General features: G+C 50.1%; 1 protein-coding gene across 1 annotated transcript; it reads left to right on the top strand.

Annotated features, from left to right (window-relative positions):
* The first annotated feature begins 1,142 nt into the window (after positions 1-1,142).
* LOC112109921 (zinc finger protein RFP-like) lies at positions 1,143-13,979 on the top strand. The gene is made up of 6 exons (XM_026658701.1): positions 1,143-1,550; positions 3,446-3,541; positions 6,000-6,227; positions 7,073-7,095; positions 8,680-8,789; positions 13,471-13,979. Exons 1-6 carry the CDS (start codon positions 1,143-1,145, stop codon positions 13,977-13,979), a joined length of 1,374 nt encoding a protein of 457 aa, XP_026514486.1.
* The last annotated feature ends 1,126 nt before the right edge of the window (positions 13,980-15,105 follow it).

The following is a 15,105-nucleotide window of genomic DNA, read 5'->3' as shown; positions in this document are numbered from 1 at the left end:
CCGCGGTGCCGCTGTAGCGCTTCAGTGAAGACACTACCGTTGCTGACGGGAAGACTTCTCCACCTTCCCAGAGAGGCGGTAGCTATGGAATTCTCCCGTCGACACTGTGCTCTCTACATTGGGGGCTAGGTTGGTTTACCTGTGTCACTCAGGGGGGTGGATTTTTCACATCCCCTGAGCGATGTCGTTATATGGACTGAATTCCCTAGTGCAGACCAGGCCTCAGTTTCTGATTTTTTTTTTGGATTGCTTGTTGCTCAGGTAGCACAGTTTGCCTTGCCTTTAATGGTCTGCCATGGTTGATGTACGTCCCTGTCTGCAGCATCCACTCCTTTCCCCCCTCCAGGAAATCATGGGAATGTTAATGAATATGGAGGAAGGATTTTTTGCTTTGACCCAGGTCCTGAAATGTATTTAGTCTCCTAACTTCCAATGGAGGCTAAATACCTGAAGATCTGGGCTTTTATTACAAGTTTGTCTGGCCTGCAGCACAACAGGACTCTGAGCCTGACTGGGGCAGGTCTACGAGCTACAGGAATATCAATAAATAACATAAATGCAACTTGGGTGGCGCAAAGGTGAGAGATCAGCAGGGGATAAAGACGGACAGGGACAGCGCTTCCCTACTTGGTAATCATAGAATCATAGAACTGGAAGGGACCTTGAGAGGTCATCTAGTCCAGTCCCCTGCCTCATAGCAGGACTAAGTATTATCTAGACCATCCCTGACAGGTGTTTGTCTAACCTGCTCTTAAAAAGCTCCAGTGAGATTAGGTGAAATCTAACTCCTAACCACCAATAATTTTTCTTACTATGTCTGGATTTAAATACATGATTACATTACATTCATTTATTGACATTTGGGGGCCGGATTTCACCGTTCTGCCCTTCAATAGCAGAGAGATGCATTCTCTTAATTGCGGTTTCAAAGAGTTTTTTTTAAACCTGGGAATTAAGTAGCATTGTTCCCTGCATGGGGAGGGTCACATTGCTCTCCAGGGCCTCAGGGGCTGAAACTAGATGGGGCTCATTCCAGCCCAGCAAATGAGCCGGCTTCAGGAGAAGAAATGCTGTCAGGATGCACTCAAAGGGAAGTGATGTGAAACTAACCTGCTGTCACACTTGTCCTCACGGAGAGAGCCATGGCTACTGTGGAAAAACTCCAAGAGGAAGCTTCTTGTTCCATCTGTTTGGAGTATTTCCAAGACCCGGTGTCTATACACTGCGGGCACAACTTCTGCCGAGCCTGCATCACTCAGTGCTGGGGCGAATTGGCCACAAACTTCTCCTGCCCGCAGTGCAGACAGACCGCCCAGCAGAGAAACTTCAGGCTCAACAGGGAGCTGGCAAACATGGTGGAGCTAGTGAAACAGCTGAAGTTGCCTCCAACAAAAGAGCCAGAGGCGGAGCGAGTGTGTGAGAAACACAGGGAGCCTCTGAAACTCTTCTGTGAGGAGGAACAACAATTAATCTGTTTGGTCTGCAGAGAGTCCTGGGCGCATGGAGCTCACGCTGTGGTTCCCATAGAGGAGGCTGCCCAGAAGTACAAGGTAGGGAATCTCTCTCTCCAGAGTCTCTATTTATGCCTCTTTTGTGTTTTTGGTTGGTTGCCTTTTCAATATCAAAATGGCAGGAGTTCAGTAAAGCCTAGTGTAATTTGGGCCCTTCGCTGGGCAATTTCTAGACTAAACGTTTGGGTTTCTTTCCAGTTTAACTTGAACTCCTCATTTCCTGCGTTACTGATGGTCGATTTATGCTCACAACAGAGTTCTTGCATGGAATTTTGACCCAGAGCTTCAGAGGTCTTTAGATTTCTGGATTCCATTGAAATCACTGGAAATTGAGAGCCTAGGTATCTTTGAGGAGCAAAGCCTTAGCCACAAAATTTTTGACCTGTGCTCCTCATAACTGGTTTTTTTTCTAGTGGAACCTGAGCGCCTAACGTCTCATTCATTCAATTTGCTAACAAGTGTTCCTGCAAGGGGTTGTGCTGTTAAGTTACTGATCTGTGCACCTAACATTTAAGAAAATGCTGTATAGTCTGGGAATTAGACCTAAATGAATGTGCCCTTTTGCATCAAAGGTCGCAGTCTTCCAAACACTAATTAGGGCTTGTCCATTACATGGAGAAAATTCCTGATCAACTCTTATTTTGGAGCAAGAGTGCCCTTGCTCCTGTAAAGTGGATTAAGCTGAATAGGAATACATCACTGTTGTTTTGGAGTAAAAGTGTCCACACATGTACTGTGCTTTAAATTCACACCTGCAATGACTGGCAAGTCTAGATAAGTCCTTATGCACATGCTTAAATTTATATAACCATGTCAATGAGGCTACTCAGAGTAGTACGTTAAGCATGCGTGTGTCACAGGATCAGGGCTATTTCACCCTGAAATTACATTCCTCAGGCACTGAACCTGTTGTGACTAAAACTGACTGGAGTAATATATTACTCCTTGCTCTATGCCACATATTTCACTCCCAATAAAGTAATATATTTCTCCAATTCTTGTACGCTGAGTATCCAGTTTAACACTGACTCCTAATTCCCTGGCTTTTTAATGGATGTATTTTGCTAACAACTGCAATGTTCTTGTAAAGATTTTTTACCCTCATGTTACTGATCTATGCTTTCAATCTTAAGGAATATTTTTTATTTGAAAATAGGATTTGAGTTATTTTGTCTTTTTGTCATCTAATAATTCTGTCCAAACACCATATCCTTGAGGGCCTGGACACATTGATCTGGATCCACAAAGCAATGTAGGGCAGGTCTACACTAGCGCTTACTTCAATATAACTTAAGTCGCTTGGGGGTGTGGAGTCCCCCACTCTCCTGCTGATATAGCTACTGCCGCTCCGGGAGTGGAGTCACAGGTGCTGACTTTTTTTTCCCTAGTGGGTGCTCCACCCCTGCTCCACTTCACCCCTCCTGCCCTGCCCCACCCCCTCCCTCACGGCCCCTCCCTCTTGCCCCTCGATCCCCGAACAGCTGGTCAACATTGGTACAGCTGCGCTGCTGTAGGATTCTAGCATAGATGTGCCTTTAGATGTTGCAAGTCCCTTTCTGAAGCTGGTCTATTTGAAATAAAGTTGACTAAGGTTGTTTTATTCTTCTTTTGTGTCATTAATTTCATACCCAACAAAGCAATAACCCACTCCTTGCTCCCCAGACCGCCTGACTGCTAAGCAGGGTATTCAGAGCCCTTGGTTTGTGTAGATTATACAGACCAGCATTACTGACTGGGGGGGGGGAACCCCAGTGAATTATGGGAGGCAAACTTGGCCCCATCCAGCCAGGGAATTTACAGGCAAGTGACATTAAGAAAGTTCTCCCCGTGAGTTAGAGTAGCTGGTAAAGAGTTTATTTAATTGAAATCTGAATTGGATCCACTCCTCCCCCACCCAAAACAGAAATCCTACCAAACCCTTTTTCTCTTCTCAGGAGCAAGTCAAGGCTCGACTGCAGGCTCTGAGGGAAGAGAGAGAAAAACTCCTGGGATTTAAACTGACTGGTGAGAGGAGGAGCTGGGAGTATCTGGTAGGTGCCCAAAGCCGAGATGGGTATCTCTGCCTGTGAGTGAGTATCACTGGCCTTGTCTAGACTAGGATTTAAATATGGGCTATTAGATCTTGGGGCTTGTCTACACTGTAAACACCACCACGGCACAGCTGTAGCGCTTCAGTGTGGACACAATTTACGCTGACAGGAGGGGCTCTCCCATTGGCATAGGTAATCCACCTCCCCGAGAGGTCGACGGAAGAATTCTTCCTAGCGCTGGCTACATGGGTACTTAGGTCGGCTGAACTATGCTGCTCAGGGGTGTGAATTTTTCACACCCCTCACCGCTTTGGTTATGCTGATATAACTTTTAAGTGGAGCCCAAGCTTAAGAGCCTGGGATGTGAATGTTTGTGTCTCTCTGAGACAATAAATGTGTGTGTGTCAGGGTGTTTCTCGCTCTACGGCTTCCGTGTGGGGGCAGTATTTGTGTTTTGTTGTGACCACATGCTCCTGAGTGTGATGTGTGTGTGATTAAATTTCCACATGCAGAGGCAACACATAGGGGGGTCATGTGCCCCCCCAGATTTGCTGCACAATTTGTACTGAGCATGCTCCCATGGACTGAGCATGCTCAGTAACACTGCTGAAGCCGGCTGCCCTCACTCTGCCCCCTCCCAGTGGCAGGCACGGGTTGTCGCTGTCCACGGGAGTGCCTACAGGAAGTTTCTGGGTGTCTCTCTCATGTGTGTCCATGAGCATTTGTCTCTGCGGTTTGTATTTGTTTTTTAAATGACCGATGTGCTGATATCATGATTTTTCTCATTGGATTTTTTTGTTGGTGTCATGCTTTTAATTTCCCGCACCTCCCTTTGCCTAGGAGTCTCTGTCAGTGCAGTGTGTGTGTGTGTGTGTGTGTGTGTGAGAGAGAGAGAGAGAGAGAGAGGGGCCAGGTCTACACTAACATGTTAGTTTGACCCAGCTATGTCATTCAGGGATGTGAAAAATCCACCCCCCCGAAAGACGAAGTTAAGCTGACCTACCCTGGTGTAGACAGTGCTAAGTTGATAGAAGAATTCTTCATCAACCTAGTGACTGCTTCTTAGGGAGGTGAATTTAGCACAGCAATGGGAGAACCAGTGCCAGATTACCGCATGGACCAACAGGCTGGAAAAATCTCCCCCTGCCACAGCCCCAGGGCGGGAGGAGCTCTCTCTCTCCCCACCACAACCTCGGTGCAGAGCTTCTCCAGTCTCGGTGCTGCAGTGGGGGGAGGGGGAGTAAGCGGGGGGGGGGGGGGGCGCGGGGGGGAGGGGTGGAACGGGGGTGGAACTGCAGGCGGAAGGGGGTGGAACTGCAGGCGGTAGGGCCACAGTTTTGGCATTGGGGCCCTCTCACTTGCTCCGGCCCAGGACCTTGATCTGCCTCTGGGGAGACCCCCTCCTGTTGCTGCAGTGAGTGTCTACACTGACACACTGGCACGGCGCAGCTGCAGCGCTGCCACTGTAGCGGTTTCAGTGTAGACACAGCCAGAGAGGGAGAGAATGTTAACCTGAGTCCTGCCTCCTGCTGCCCTTTCTGCTGCTAGATGAATCTGGAGTTCACTAGGCCAGTGATATGAGAACATCCTAATCATGCAACGCTGTAGCCAAAATGTGCTCCTTGGATGCATAACCATGGGACTCTTGAGTAGGGGTAGAGAGGTTATTTTACCTCTGTATTTGGTCCTGGTGAAACCGCTGCTGGAATCCCATGTCCAGTTCTGGTGTCCTCAGTTCAGAAAGGATGTTGATAAACTGGAGAGGGTTCAGAGAAGAGCTACGAGACTGATCAATGGAATAGAAAACATGCCTTCTAGTAATAGATGCAAAGAGCTCCATCTATTTAACTTAAAATAAAGAAGGCTTCAGAAGTGACTGGATCACGGTGTGTAAGTACCTACGTGGGAAACAAATGTTTGATAATGAGCTCTTTGAAACTAGAGGACAAAAATATACCACCATCCTCTGGCTGGAAGTTGAAGCTAGACAAATTCAGACTGGAAATAAGACGTATATTTCTAACAGTGCGGGTAATTAACCACTGGAATATTACCAAGGGTCATGGCGGATTCTCAGTCACTGACAATTTTTCCATCAAGATTGGATTTTTAAAAAAAAAAAAAGATTTGCTCTAATTAAAGAGAAAATGTTTTGGAAAATCCTATGGCCTGTGTTACACAGGTCAGACTAGATGATCACAATGGTCTCTTCTGGCCTTGGAATCTATGAATCCATGCTAAAGATCGCACACTATTAACATAAATTAGGACTGACTAAGGAAGCTTTAGGAAGATCTCTCTCTCATCCATAGGGAGTTTGCCCCCAAAAAAGTCTTGAAATGACTTTTTGGGGTAGTGAGAAATTTCCCTTTGGCAGACACATGGCTGTATGAAATACCCCTGATCTCTCTGCAGGGTCTTTACCTGCCCATTCCCCATTTCTATCTGTCTGTTACAGGAAAAGATCAAAAAGGAGAGGCAGAGAATTGGGTTTGAATTTCAGCAGCTCCGCCAGTTTCTGGAGGAACAAGAGCGCCTCCTGCTGGCCCGGCTGGAAGAGTTGGACAGGATTATGAAGTGGCAAAAGGAAACGGTCACCAGATTTCCCATGGAGATTTCCCATCTTAATAGCCTGATCAGTGAGCTGGAGGGGAAGTGCCAGCAGCCAGCGAGTGATTTCCTGCAGGTGAATTTCCTTTCTGTGGAGATAGGCTCCAGCAGTGGGCAGCTGCAGGAGCCTTTCCCCGTTGCCAGAGCCTTTCCCCACTTCTGTTAGAGACACCCCAGTTGCCTCTGCGCAGTATCCTGAACTATTTTCACAGGGGATGATGCATAAAACTGGGGATGATGCACAAGGGATGATGCCAAAATTACCCCCAACATTTTCTCTGATGTGGAATATTCCTGGTATGTAGCCTGCTCTCCCAGTTCTCTGTGAGACGCTGCCTACGGCTGCCCTGTGCATGCAGAATGCGTCAGAGCCCTGTGGCAACTTTGCTTGCCAGAGCTCTGCACTCAGCTAGTGCCCTAGGGAAGTTCAAATCCAAATGAGCCCATAAATATTTAACTTATTGTTTGTATTGCAGTAGCCTCCAGAGGCCCCAATGTGCCAGGCACAGAGAGAGGCTGCAGCAGATCCAGCAAATGAACCCCATAATCCAGCCTCCAAAGTAGGAGGCTAAACATTTTGCTAAGGCAACATAACACGCGCCAAACCCAGGAATCTGCTGTGGAGATGGAGGTGGAGATTGGAGTGGGAAATGTTAATCTTCCTGATTAGCATTTGCTTTTGAAAACACCCTGGATTGTTTCTCTGTGCCCAATAGAACGTGCCGCCTATCCCCAGGGGAAGATTTACGGGCCATTTTGGAAAATCCAACTCCGTGATCTAAATGCTTTAATAAATATGTAGAAGTAGGTTGTGACTTTAACCTATGGAACTTGATGGGTGAAAGCTCATTTCCCGCAGGCGGGATCTTTGGCATTTCACATGTGCAATCAACTTCCTTTCTCTCTTTCTCTTCCTTCTAGGACATCAGGATCACCTTGAGCAGGTACATGGCTCCGTCTCACTCTCCCTCGCCTTTCATTCTCTTGTCATGTTAAAACCCTGGGGCACAGCAGCAAGGTGTAGGGGGCACAATCACAATTCTCCCAGTGTTAAGTTTAATTAAGTGGTTTTAAATAGCTTCCACCCAGTGATTACTTTGTAATGAAAGAAGTGCCGTGGCTGAGGCAATTAGAAGCCATATTTTTTACTTTCATAACTGATGTGTCAAGCCCAGAGGTGCCGGGGCTATGAACTGCCAAGCCCAGAGGTGCCGGGGCTATGAACTGCCAGGCCCAGAGGTGCTGGGGCTATGAACTGCCAAGCCCAGAGGTGCCGGGACTGTGAACTGCCAGGCCTAGAGGTACCGGGGCTATGAACTGCCACACCCAGAGGTGCCAGGACTGTGAACTGCCAATCCCAGAGGTGCCGGGGCTCTGAACTGCCAGGCCCAGAGGTGCTGGGGCTATGAACTGCCAAGCCCAGAGGTGCCGGGGCTATGAACTGCCACACCCAGAGATGCTGGGACTGTGAACTGCCAATCCCAGAGGTGCCGGGGCTCTGAACTGTCAGGCCCAGAGGTGCCAAAGCTATGAACTACCAGGCCTAGAGATGCCGGGGCTATGAACTGCCAACCTAAAGGTGCCGGGGCTAGGAACTGCCAAGCCTAGAGGTGCTGTCACTGAGCCCTGGCAAGCCCTGGCACAAATTAAGCAATGCTTCCACCTCTAAGGGACTGGCTGTGTCAGGATGCTGGGGATGGAATAAGAGGCCTTTCATCTCAGCACCTCTACAGGCAAGATAGGTGGGGGGACACCTCCCCGATTTGAGGATTGCACTGCAGCATAGGCAGGAGATGCCTACTGGGAGGTAACAGTGCCCGTGCCCAAAGGCAGAAACATAGGTATCCATGGCATTTTTAGACCATAAGAGTGGCCACACGGGGTCAGACCAATGCCCCATCTAGCCCAGTATCCTGTCTCCCGACAGTGTCCAATGCCAGGTGCCCCAGAGGGAATGAACAGAACAGGCAATCATCAAGTGATCCATCCCCTGTCGCCCATTCCCAGCTTCTGGCAAACAGAGGCTAGGGACACCATCCCTGTCAGCCAGGCTAATAGCCATTGATGGATCTATCCTCCATGAATGTATCTAGTTCTTTTTCGAACCCTGTTATAGTCTTGGCCTTCACAACATCTTCCGGCAAAGAGTTCCACAGGTTGACTGTGTGTTGTGGCTAAAAGGTAGGTGTTGAGTGAGCTTAGGCACCTACAGGGTTAGGTGGCAGATGAAGGGGGTTGCAATGCCACCTAAATCTGGGACTCAGGTGCCTAAATCCCTTTGTGGATCTGGGCCTAATAGTCTCTGTAGCCTAAGGATGGATCATAACTGTGGGGGAAGCATGCACAGCTAGTGCCTCGGTGTCACCTTCTGTGAGGGTAGGACACACAGAGGAATCCATTCTCCATGGCCCCCAGTACAGCAGCATTGACTGGCATGAGCTTCATATTAAAAGGCAATTAAGTAATGCATAATAAGGAGTAATTAATGTAATTAATACAATTCACTTCAGAGAGTTTTCTCTCTCCAGGTGCGAGATGTTCCAGCAGCCCACAGGGATTTCTCTTGAGCTGGAAAAGAGACTCAGTGATTTCTCTCAAAAAACTATTGCTTTAAAGGAGACCCTGAGGAAATTCAAAGGTACCAAGAGGGGAGGCAGGCAGAGAATCGAGATGTGTCTCTGTAACTGTAAGAGGGGACGGGCTCTGGCCACTTAGCAGCCAATGTAAAACCCAGCAAAAGTACAGTAGAGGACCATTGGACGGGGCAGTGGGAACTGTCCAGGGCTAAAGAAGTTTCGAATGAGGATTCAGAAATGAAATAACATGAATATGGTTCAATGTTATATTTACTTGTTTCTCCTACATCATGAAAAATTTGGGATCCAGGTGAAGGGAGCAGTGCCAGATCCAAAAGGGGCTGAATCCTGCGTATGAATAGGGCCCTATCAAGTTCACGGCCATGAAAAATGCGTCACGGACCGTGAAATCTGGTCTCCCCCTGTGAAATCAGGTCTTTTGTGTGCTTTTGCCCTATACTATATAGATTTCATGGGGGAGACCAGTGTTTCTCACATTGTGGGTCTTGACCCAAAAGGGAGTTGCAGGGTGGTCGCAAGGTTTATTTTAGGGGGGTTGTGGTATTGCCACCCTTACTTCTGCATTGCTGCCTTCAGAGCTGGGCGGCTGGCGAGTGGCGGCTGCTGACTGAGGATCCAGCTCTGAAGGCAGCAGCGCAGAAACAAGGGTGGCAATACCATACTGTGCCATCCTTACTTCTGCGCCGCTGCTGGCGGTGGTGCTGCTTTCAGAGCTAGATTCCCAGCCAGCAGCCACCGCTCTCCAGCTGCCCAGCTCTGAAGGCAGCGCCGCTGCCAGCAGCAGCAGCACAGAAGTAAGGGTAGCAGTACTGCAACTGCCCCTACGATAACCTTGTGACCTCCCCCACAACTCCTTTTTGGGTCGGGACCCCTACAATTACAAGACTGAAATTTCAGATTTAAATAGCTGAAATAATGAAATTTATGATCTTTAAAATCCCATGACTGTGTAATTGACCAAAATGGACCATGAATTTGGTAGGGCCCTACTTATGAATGAACGGAGAAAGAGATCCAGTAAACAATGGTTTAATAACAGAGAAAAAGAGGGAACAGATCAAGGAGATAGAGCTGGGGGCTGGGAGTCAGGAGACCTGGGTTTTGTTCTAGCTCCTCCACCGATTTGGTGAGCGACCCTGGAAAAATCAATTCGGTTCTCTGTGCCTCAGTTTCCCCATCTCCAAAATCACGACGTTCTATTCCTCCAGCACAGCCACCCCCTTGCACTTTGTGCATAGGAAGTCCCTTCTGGCTTCCGGCAGGAAAGAAAACATGGCGCATCCGTGGTAGGTCACCGCCGCTGTTCTAGTGCTGGCCATCTTGAAATCTGCACGGAGAAGGAAAGCTTCTCGCGTGCCCTCTCTTGGCTCCCTGCCAAGCTCTCCCGTTACTTAGCCTAGCAAATGACGATTTACACCAAGTCTCCCGGCTTAGGTTAGCCCAGCCCCTCACCATTAGGGAGCAACAAGTGGGGCTGATCAAAGCTCGATGGGTCAGGCCAACAGACAATGAGAACTGCAGTCTGTGCTGGGCTCTCTGATGTTCAGTCTAAGAATGTATTGGTGTTCTGAGATCCTTCAAGGAAACAAGTGATATAGTCACATAAAAATGCTCCTGGGATATTCTTGATTTGGTTTAAGGTACATCTGGCTTGACTAAACAAGTTTTTTCTCTCCATATCTCTGCCCCTTTCCCTCTCTCTGTTTCCCTTCCCTCATTAAGCGGGCTTGTTTAATTCAGAGTGGGAAGCTGGGCATAAAGTTGACTGCATGACATCTCTCCTCTCTAGACACTCTGGCTCTGGGACTAGAGACCGGTGCAGGGAGATCTCTAGCGTGGGGCGTGGACACCATAGGAAGAAAGGGTGAGTTTTTACAGGGATATTTCCTGGTTTGCATTTGTAGCTCTGGCTTGAATGGCAGAAGAGCCTCTGAGATCAAACAAAACAGCCTCCTGCCAACAGAGAGAGAGAGAGAGGGCAACAGGAAAGGGGAGGGGGACTTAAACATCCTACAATATTAACCCCTTAACTGCTGTTCCCACATGACAAGCGCGGCATGGGAGTGAGACGGGGCCGGCAGTGCAATCCCCTGACTGAATGGGACTCAGTGCTGTTGGCTTGATCCTCCCCCAGTGTCCCCCCGGGGCACTTGCTTCTCTCCCTCAATCACCTGGATCTCCCATTTTCTCTTCCCACTGGGCTGCGGGGTCTCCATTTATGGTCCTCCCTTCACCCTGGCTCTTTAGGACCTCTCCACTGTTGCCTGACCCTTTGGAAGGTTAATCATGTTTGGATTGGCGGCCAATTGATCGGAGTCTGAGAAGGTTCTTTCCCCAGAATCAGACCTAACACTACGGAGATTGATATCTTGTGGGGAGTCTCAGGTTGGATGACAAGGACTCATTCCCTGACGGCAAAGTAAAACCTTAGATACCTTTATGAAAATAATGGAGAACGCTAGAAAAGACCCGAGCCACATAACAAGGTAGAGATCATACAGGACCGGGGTTATCTGTGGTATCACTCAATGCATAAGCTCCTAGAATTGCATACTCACAGCCTGGGTTGAGGACCTGGTGGTAAGAGACAACAGGACCAGCCCCATCTCTGGCATCTATAGGCTAATACAGCGGTTCTCAAACTTTAGCAACCCAAGGACCCCCATTTTGATTTAAAATTTTTTGAGGACCCCCAAGCCCCCCACTCCCCCCTAGGCCCCGCACCACTCCACTCCTTCCACCAAGGCCTCTTCCCTCCCCATCTCTTTCTGTCCCCGCTCCATCCCTGCCCCTCCTCTTCCCCACCTCCTCCCCTGAGCGTGCCCCATCCCTGCTCCTCCCCCTCCCTCCCAGCGCCTCCTGCATGCTGCTGAACACTGTTCCCTGGTGTGCAGGAGGCACTGGGAGGGAGGGGGAGGAGTTGAGGGAGGAAGGGGGAGGAGTTGATCAGCTGGGCCCCTGGAGCACCCTCGCAGACCCCCGGTTTGAGAAATGCTGGGTTAACATGTAACAGCCATTTCAACCCATGATCATACCATCACCCCTTGCTCCAGCGGATTCGCGATTATTTCTTCTGATGTTCCTTGCGGTAGCACTGACTGGAACATTGTAACTCATGCCATTGAGCAAGCTCTCCTTAGTTCCCAATATCTAAAGGTAACCGCTAGGCCATTAATCTATGCCAAGGGTTACCACCTGCTTAACCACGCTTATGCTAATTTATGCTTCAGCTAATCCTGCAGCGGTTCTCAAACTGGGGGTTGGAATCCCAAAGTGGATCATGACCCCATTTTAATGGGGTCACCAGGGCTGGCTTCGACTTGCTGGAACCCAGGGCCAAAGCCAAAGCCCAAGCCCGAGCCCCACCACCTGGGGCTGAAGCCAAAGCCCGAGGGCTTCAGCCCTGGGTGGTGGGGCTCAGGGTTACAGGCCCCCTGCCTGGGCTGAAGCCCTTGGGCTTTGGCCCCTCTGCCTGGGGCAGGAGTGCTTGGGTGGGCTCAGGCTTCGGTCCCCCCTCCTGATGTCATATAATATTTTTTGTTGTCAGAACAGGGTAGCGGTGCAATGAAATTCGAGAATTCCTGATTAACAGTACACAGGCCTGTAGGTTTCTCACATTACAGCTGAATATAATGAAAGCAGCTAAATATAGTGAAGGCAAGTGTCATAGTGTGTGGGGGAGTCAGGGCCCCGCCCCCCCCACTTCCTGCGATTCACCGTGACTCTCAGCCATCCAGTAAAAGAGAAGGTTTATTAGACGACAGGAATACAGTCCAAAACAGAGCTTGTGGGTACAGAAAACAGGACCCCTCAGTCGGGTCCATCTTGGGGGGCTAGGGAGCCCAGACCCCGGTGCTGGGCCTCCCTCTGTTTCCCCAGCCAGCTCCAAACTGAAACCCCCTCCAGCCCCTCCTCTGGCCTTTGTCTCTTTCCCGAGCCAGGAGGCCACTTGATCTCTTTGTTCTCCAACACCTTCAGTTGGCACCTTGCAGGGGAGGGGCCCAGGCCATCAGTTGCCAGGAGATGGGATATCGGCCATTCTCTGTGCAGACAGCATCACACTGGCCCTCCAGGGCTCTGCAACAATCACACACCGTTATCCCACCACCTAGATACTTAAGAAAGGCATAGGGGAAACTGAGGCATTCACACAGTATTCAGAGAAAACATTAAGAACATTCCCACTTCGTCACAGCCAGACAGTGAATATCGGCAAGCTTGCCCTATGGGCTACACCACTGGCTGCCTCCTCCTCCTCCTGTCTGCCATGTGGGCTGGGAGGCAGCTCTCCATCGGTTGGCGTCCCCTATTTCTCTTCCATTCTGCAGTGGGCTGGGTGCTCTTCCCCAGGGGTTCCCCCTCCCCCCCCACTGCACAGAAGTTTGAGCTGTGATCTGGGCTGCTTCCTCCTTGCTAGCTGGGGACGGGGCGTCTCTCCCTAACAGGCACAGCTGGTGGCTCCCAGGCTCTGCTGCCTCCCCTGCTGTGTCCCTGCTGCTGGCAGTGGGGCAGCCCCATCAGGGAGACGCAGCAGGGGAAGAGGCAGAGAGAAGCAGTCACAGCAGCAGATATAGCAGCACCCCTAGAGCCTGGGAGAGGACAGAGAGGCAGAAAATCAGGGAGCGACCCAGGGGGGATGGGGCTGCTGGGGAGTGCGAGAAAAGGTCCCCTCCTTCGACAGGGCCAAGCTCTGCCCCTAACGCTCTGATTCTCTCTCCCCAGCGAATGTGACTCTGGATCCAGACACGGCTCATCCCCAGCTTGTCCTATCTGCGGACGGGAAAGGCGTGAGACGGGGACACGAGCAGCAGGATCTGCCCGACAATCCCGAGCGATTCGATTCCGTTCTCTCCGTGCTGGGCCGTGACGGGTTCGCCTCGGGCAGACACTACTGGGAGGTGGAGGTGGGCGTTGGGGGAATCTGGTCGGTGGGGGTGGCCAGGGAGTCTGTAAGGAGGAAGGGACGGATGAGCAATTACCCTGAGCAGGAGATCTGGGCTGTGGGTCACTGGGGTGGTCAGTACCGGGCTTACACCGCCTGTGAGACCATTCTACCCCTGCCTACGATCCCCAGGAGAATCCGGGTGGCTCTGGACTATGAAGGGGGGCGGGTGGCATTTTTTGATGTTGACAACAAGTTCCTGATCTTCATTTTCCCACCGGCCTCTTTCACTGGGGAGAGACTCTTCCCTTTCTTTTTGGCGGGATCCCCACTCCGGCTGTGTCCCTGAGATAGGGGTGAAGGGGAATGGTCCCATATGATCATAGGTGCTGACTCCACAGGTGCTCCAAGGATGGAGCGCCCCTGGAAAAAAAAATAGTGGGGGCTCAGCACCCATCAGCCACAGCTGTTCAGCGGCGTGGCCGATCAGCAGTTTGGCAATGCTAATTGGGGGGCTCTGCTAAGCAGCTGATGGCGGTGCCAACAAACAGCTGTTTGGTGGCTTGGAGAGGGGTTTGGGGGAGGGCAGAAAACAGTGAGTGGTGGGCAGGCAGGGGCTTTGGGGAGTGGGCGGAGCGGGGGTGGGAAGAGGCAGAGTGAGGATGGGGTCTTGGGGGAAGGGGCAGAGTGGGGGCGGGGCCTCAGGGCAGAAACAGCCCCGGGGAAAAATAAAAGTCGGAGTCTATTCATGTGACAACCATAAAATAGGTTTCTCTAACTTCTGACTTCATGACATTGAGGCTAGAGCGTATTTCTGGCCAGACAAAATGGCAGAGAGATGGACGTGAAGGCGAAGCAAATGGCATTTGTCTGTCAATTCTTTATGATTCTGGAGGCCCAGGGATTTTGCAAGATCAGGGAATAAGAAATGCTGCCCGTAGTCACCTGTGATTCTGCAGCCTCTAGGGGAAATTTTGCAGCAACGTCAGAGACAATTTTAAAGGGCGTTTTTAAATAGATTTAAATGGTGCAGTTAGTGTAGCAAGATATTTGATTGTGTTTATTTTACACTATTCCCAGGTGATCAGTTTCCAATATCCCAACATCTTTGTGCTGAGAATGCAGGAGAGATTCTTTTAAGGGGAAGCTGGAGGTTTTAGTTTCTGGATGGGGGACATTTGGGGATTTTGGCGCAGGACCTTAAAGGTATATAGGAGTCTATTTCAATGGGAGTTACACACCTAAATATGTTTGAGGATCTGGGCCATTGGCACCTGGGGTGGGATGAGAGGCTGTTTGGTACTGAGGGATCGGCGTGCGGCTGGAGGTTTTGGTGAAAACAATCAGCAGTGAAAGAATTGACAATGCCCAGTGTAGTAGGAAGAGAACCTAAGATATAAGCCCTTGTATCAGAGGCCTGGTATGAGGCCTGAGCTAAAGTAGTGGGCAAGCTTTGCTGATATAAAGCAAAGTTA

Source organism: Terrapene carolina, unplaced genomic scaffold (genome assembly GCF_002925995.2).
Source record: "Terrapene carolina triunguis isolate 2854851 unplaced genomic scaffold, T_m_triunguis-2.0 Scaffold502, whole genome shotgun sequence".
NCBI lineage: Eukaryota > Metazoa > Chordata > Testudines > Emydidae > Terrapene > Terrapene triunguis.
The sequence above is the reverse complement of the archived record's forward strand: the minus strand, read 5'-3'. Positions and strand labels throughout refer to the sequence as shown.

What these genes read in the sequence shown, in the direction of transcription:
- LOC112109921 (XM_026658701.1), top strand. Translation starts at nt 1,143, where the DNA reads ATGGCTACTGTGGAAAAACTCCAAGAGGAAGCTTCTTGTTCCATCTGT. An exon ending in AGGCTGCCCAGAAGTACAAG is followed by an intron (nt 1,551 to 3,445) that starts GTAGGGAATCTC and finishes TTCTCTTCTCAG; the next exon opens with GAGCAAGTCAAGGCTCGACT. An exon ending in GACCCTGAGGAAATTCAAAG is followed by an intron (nt 8,790 to 13,470) that starts GTACCAAGAGGG and finishes CTCTCTCCCCAG; the next exon opens with CGAATGTGACTCTGGATCCA.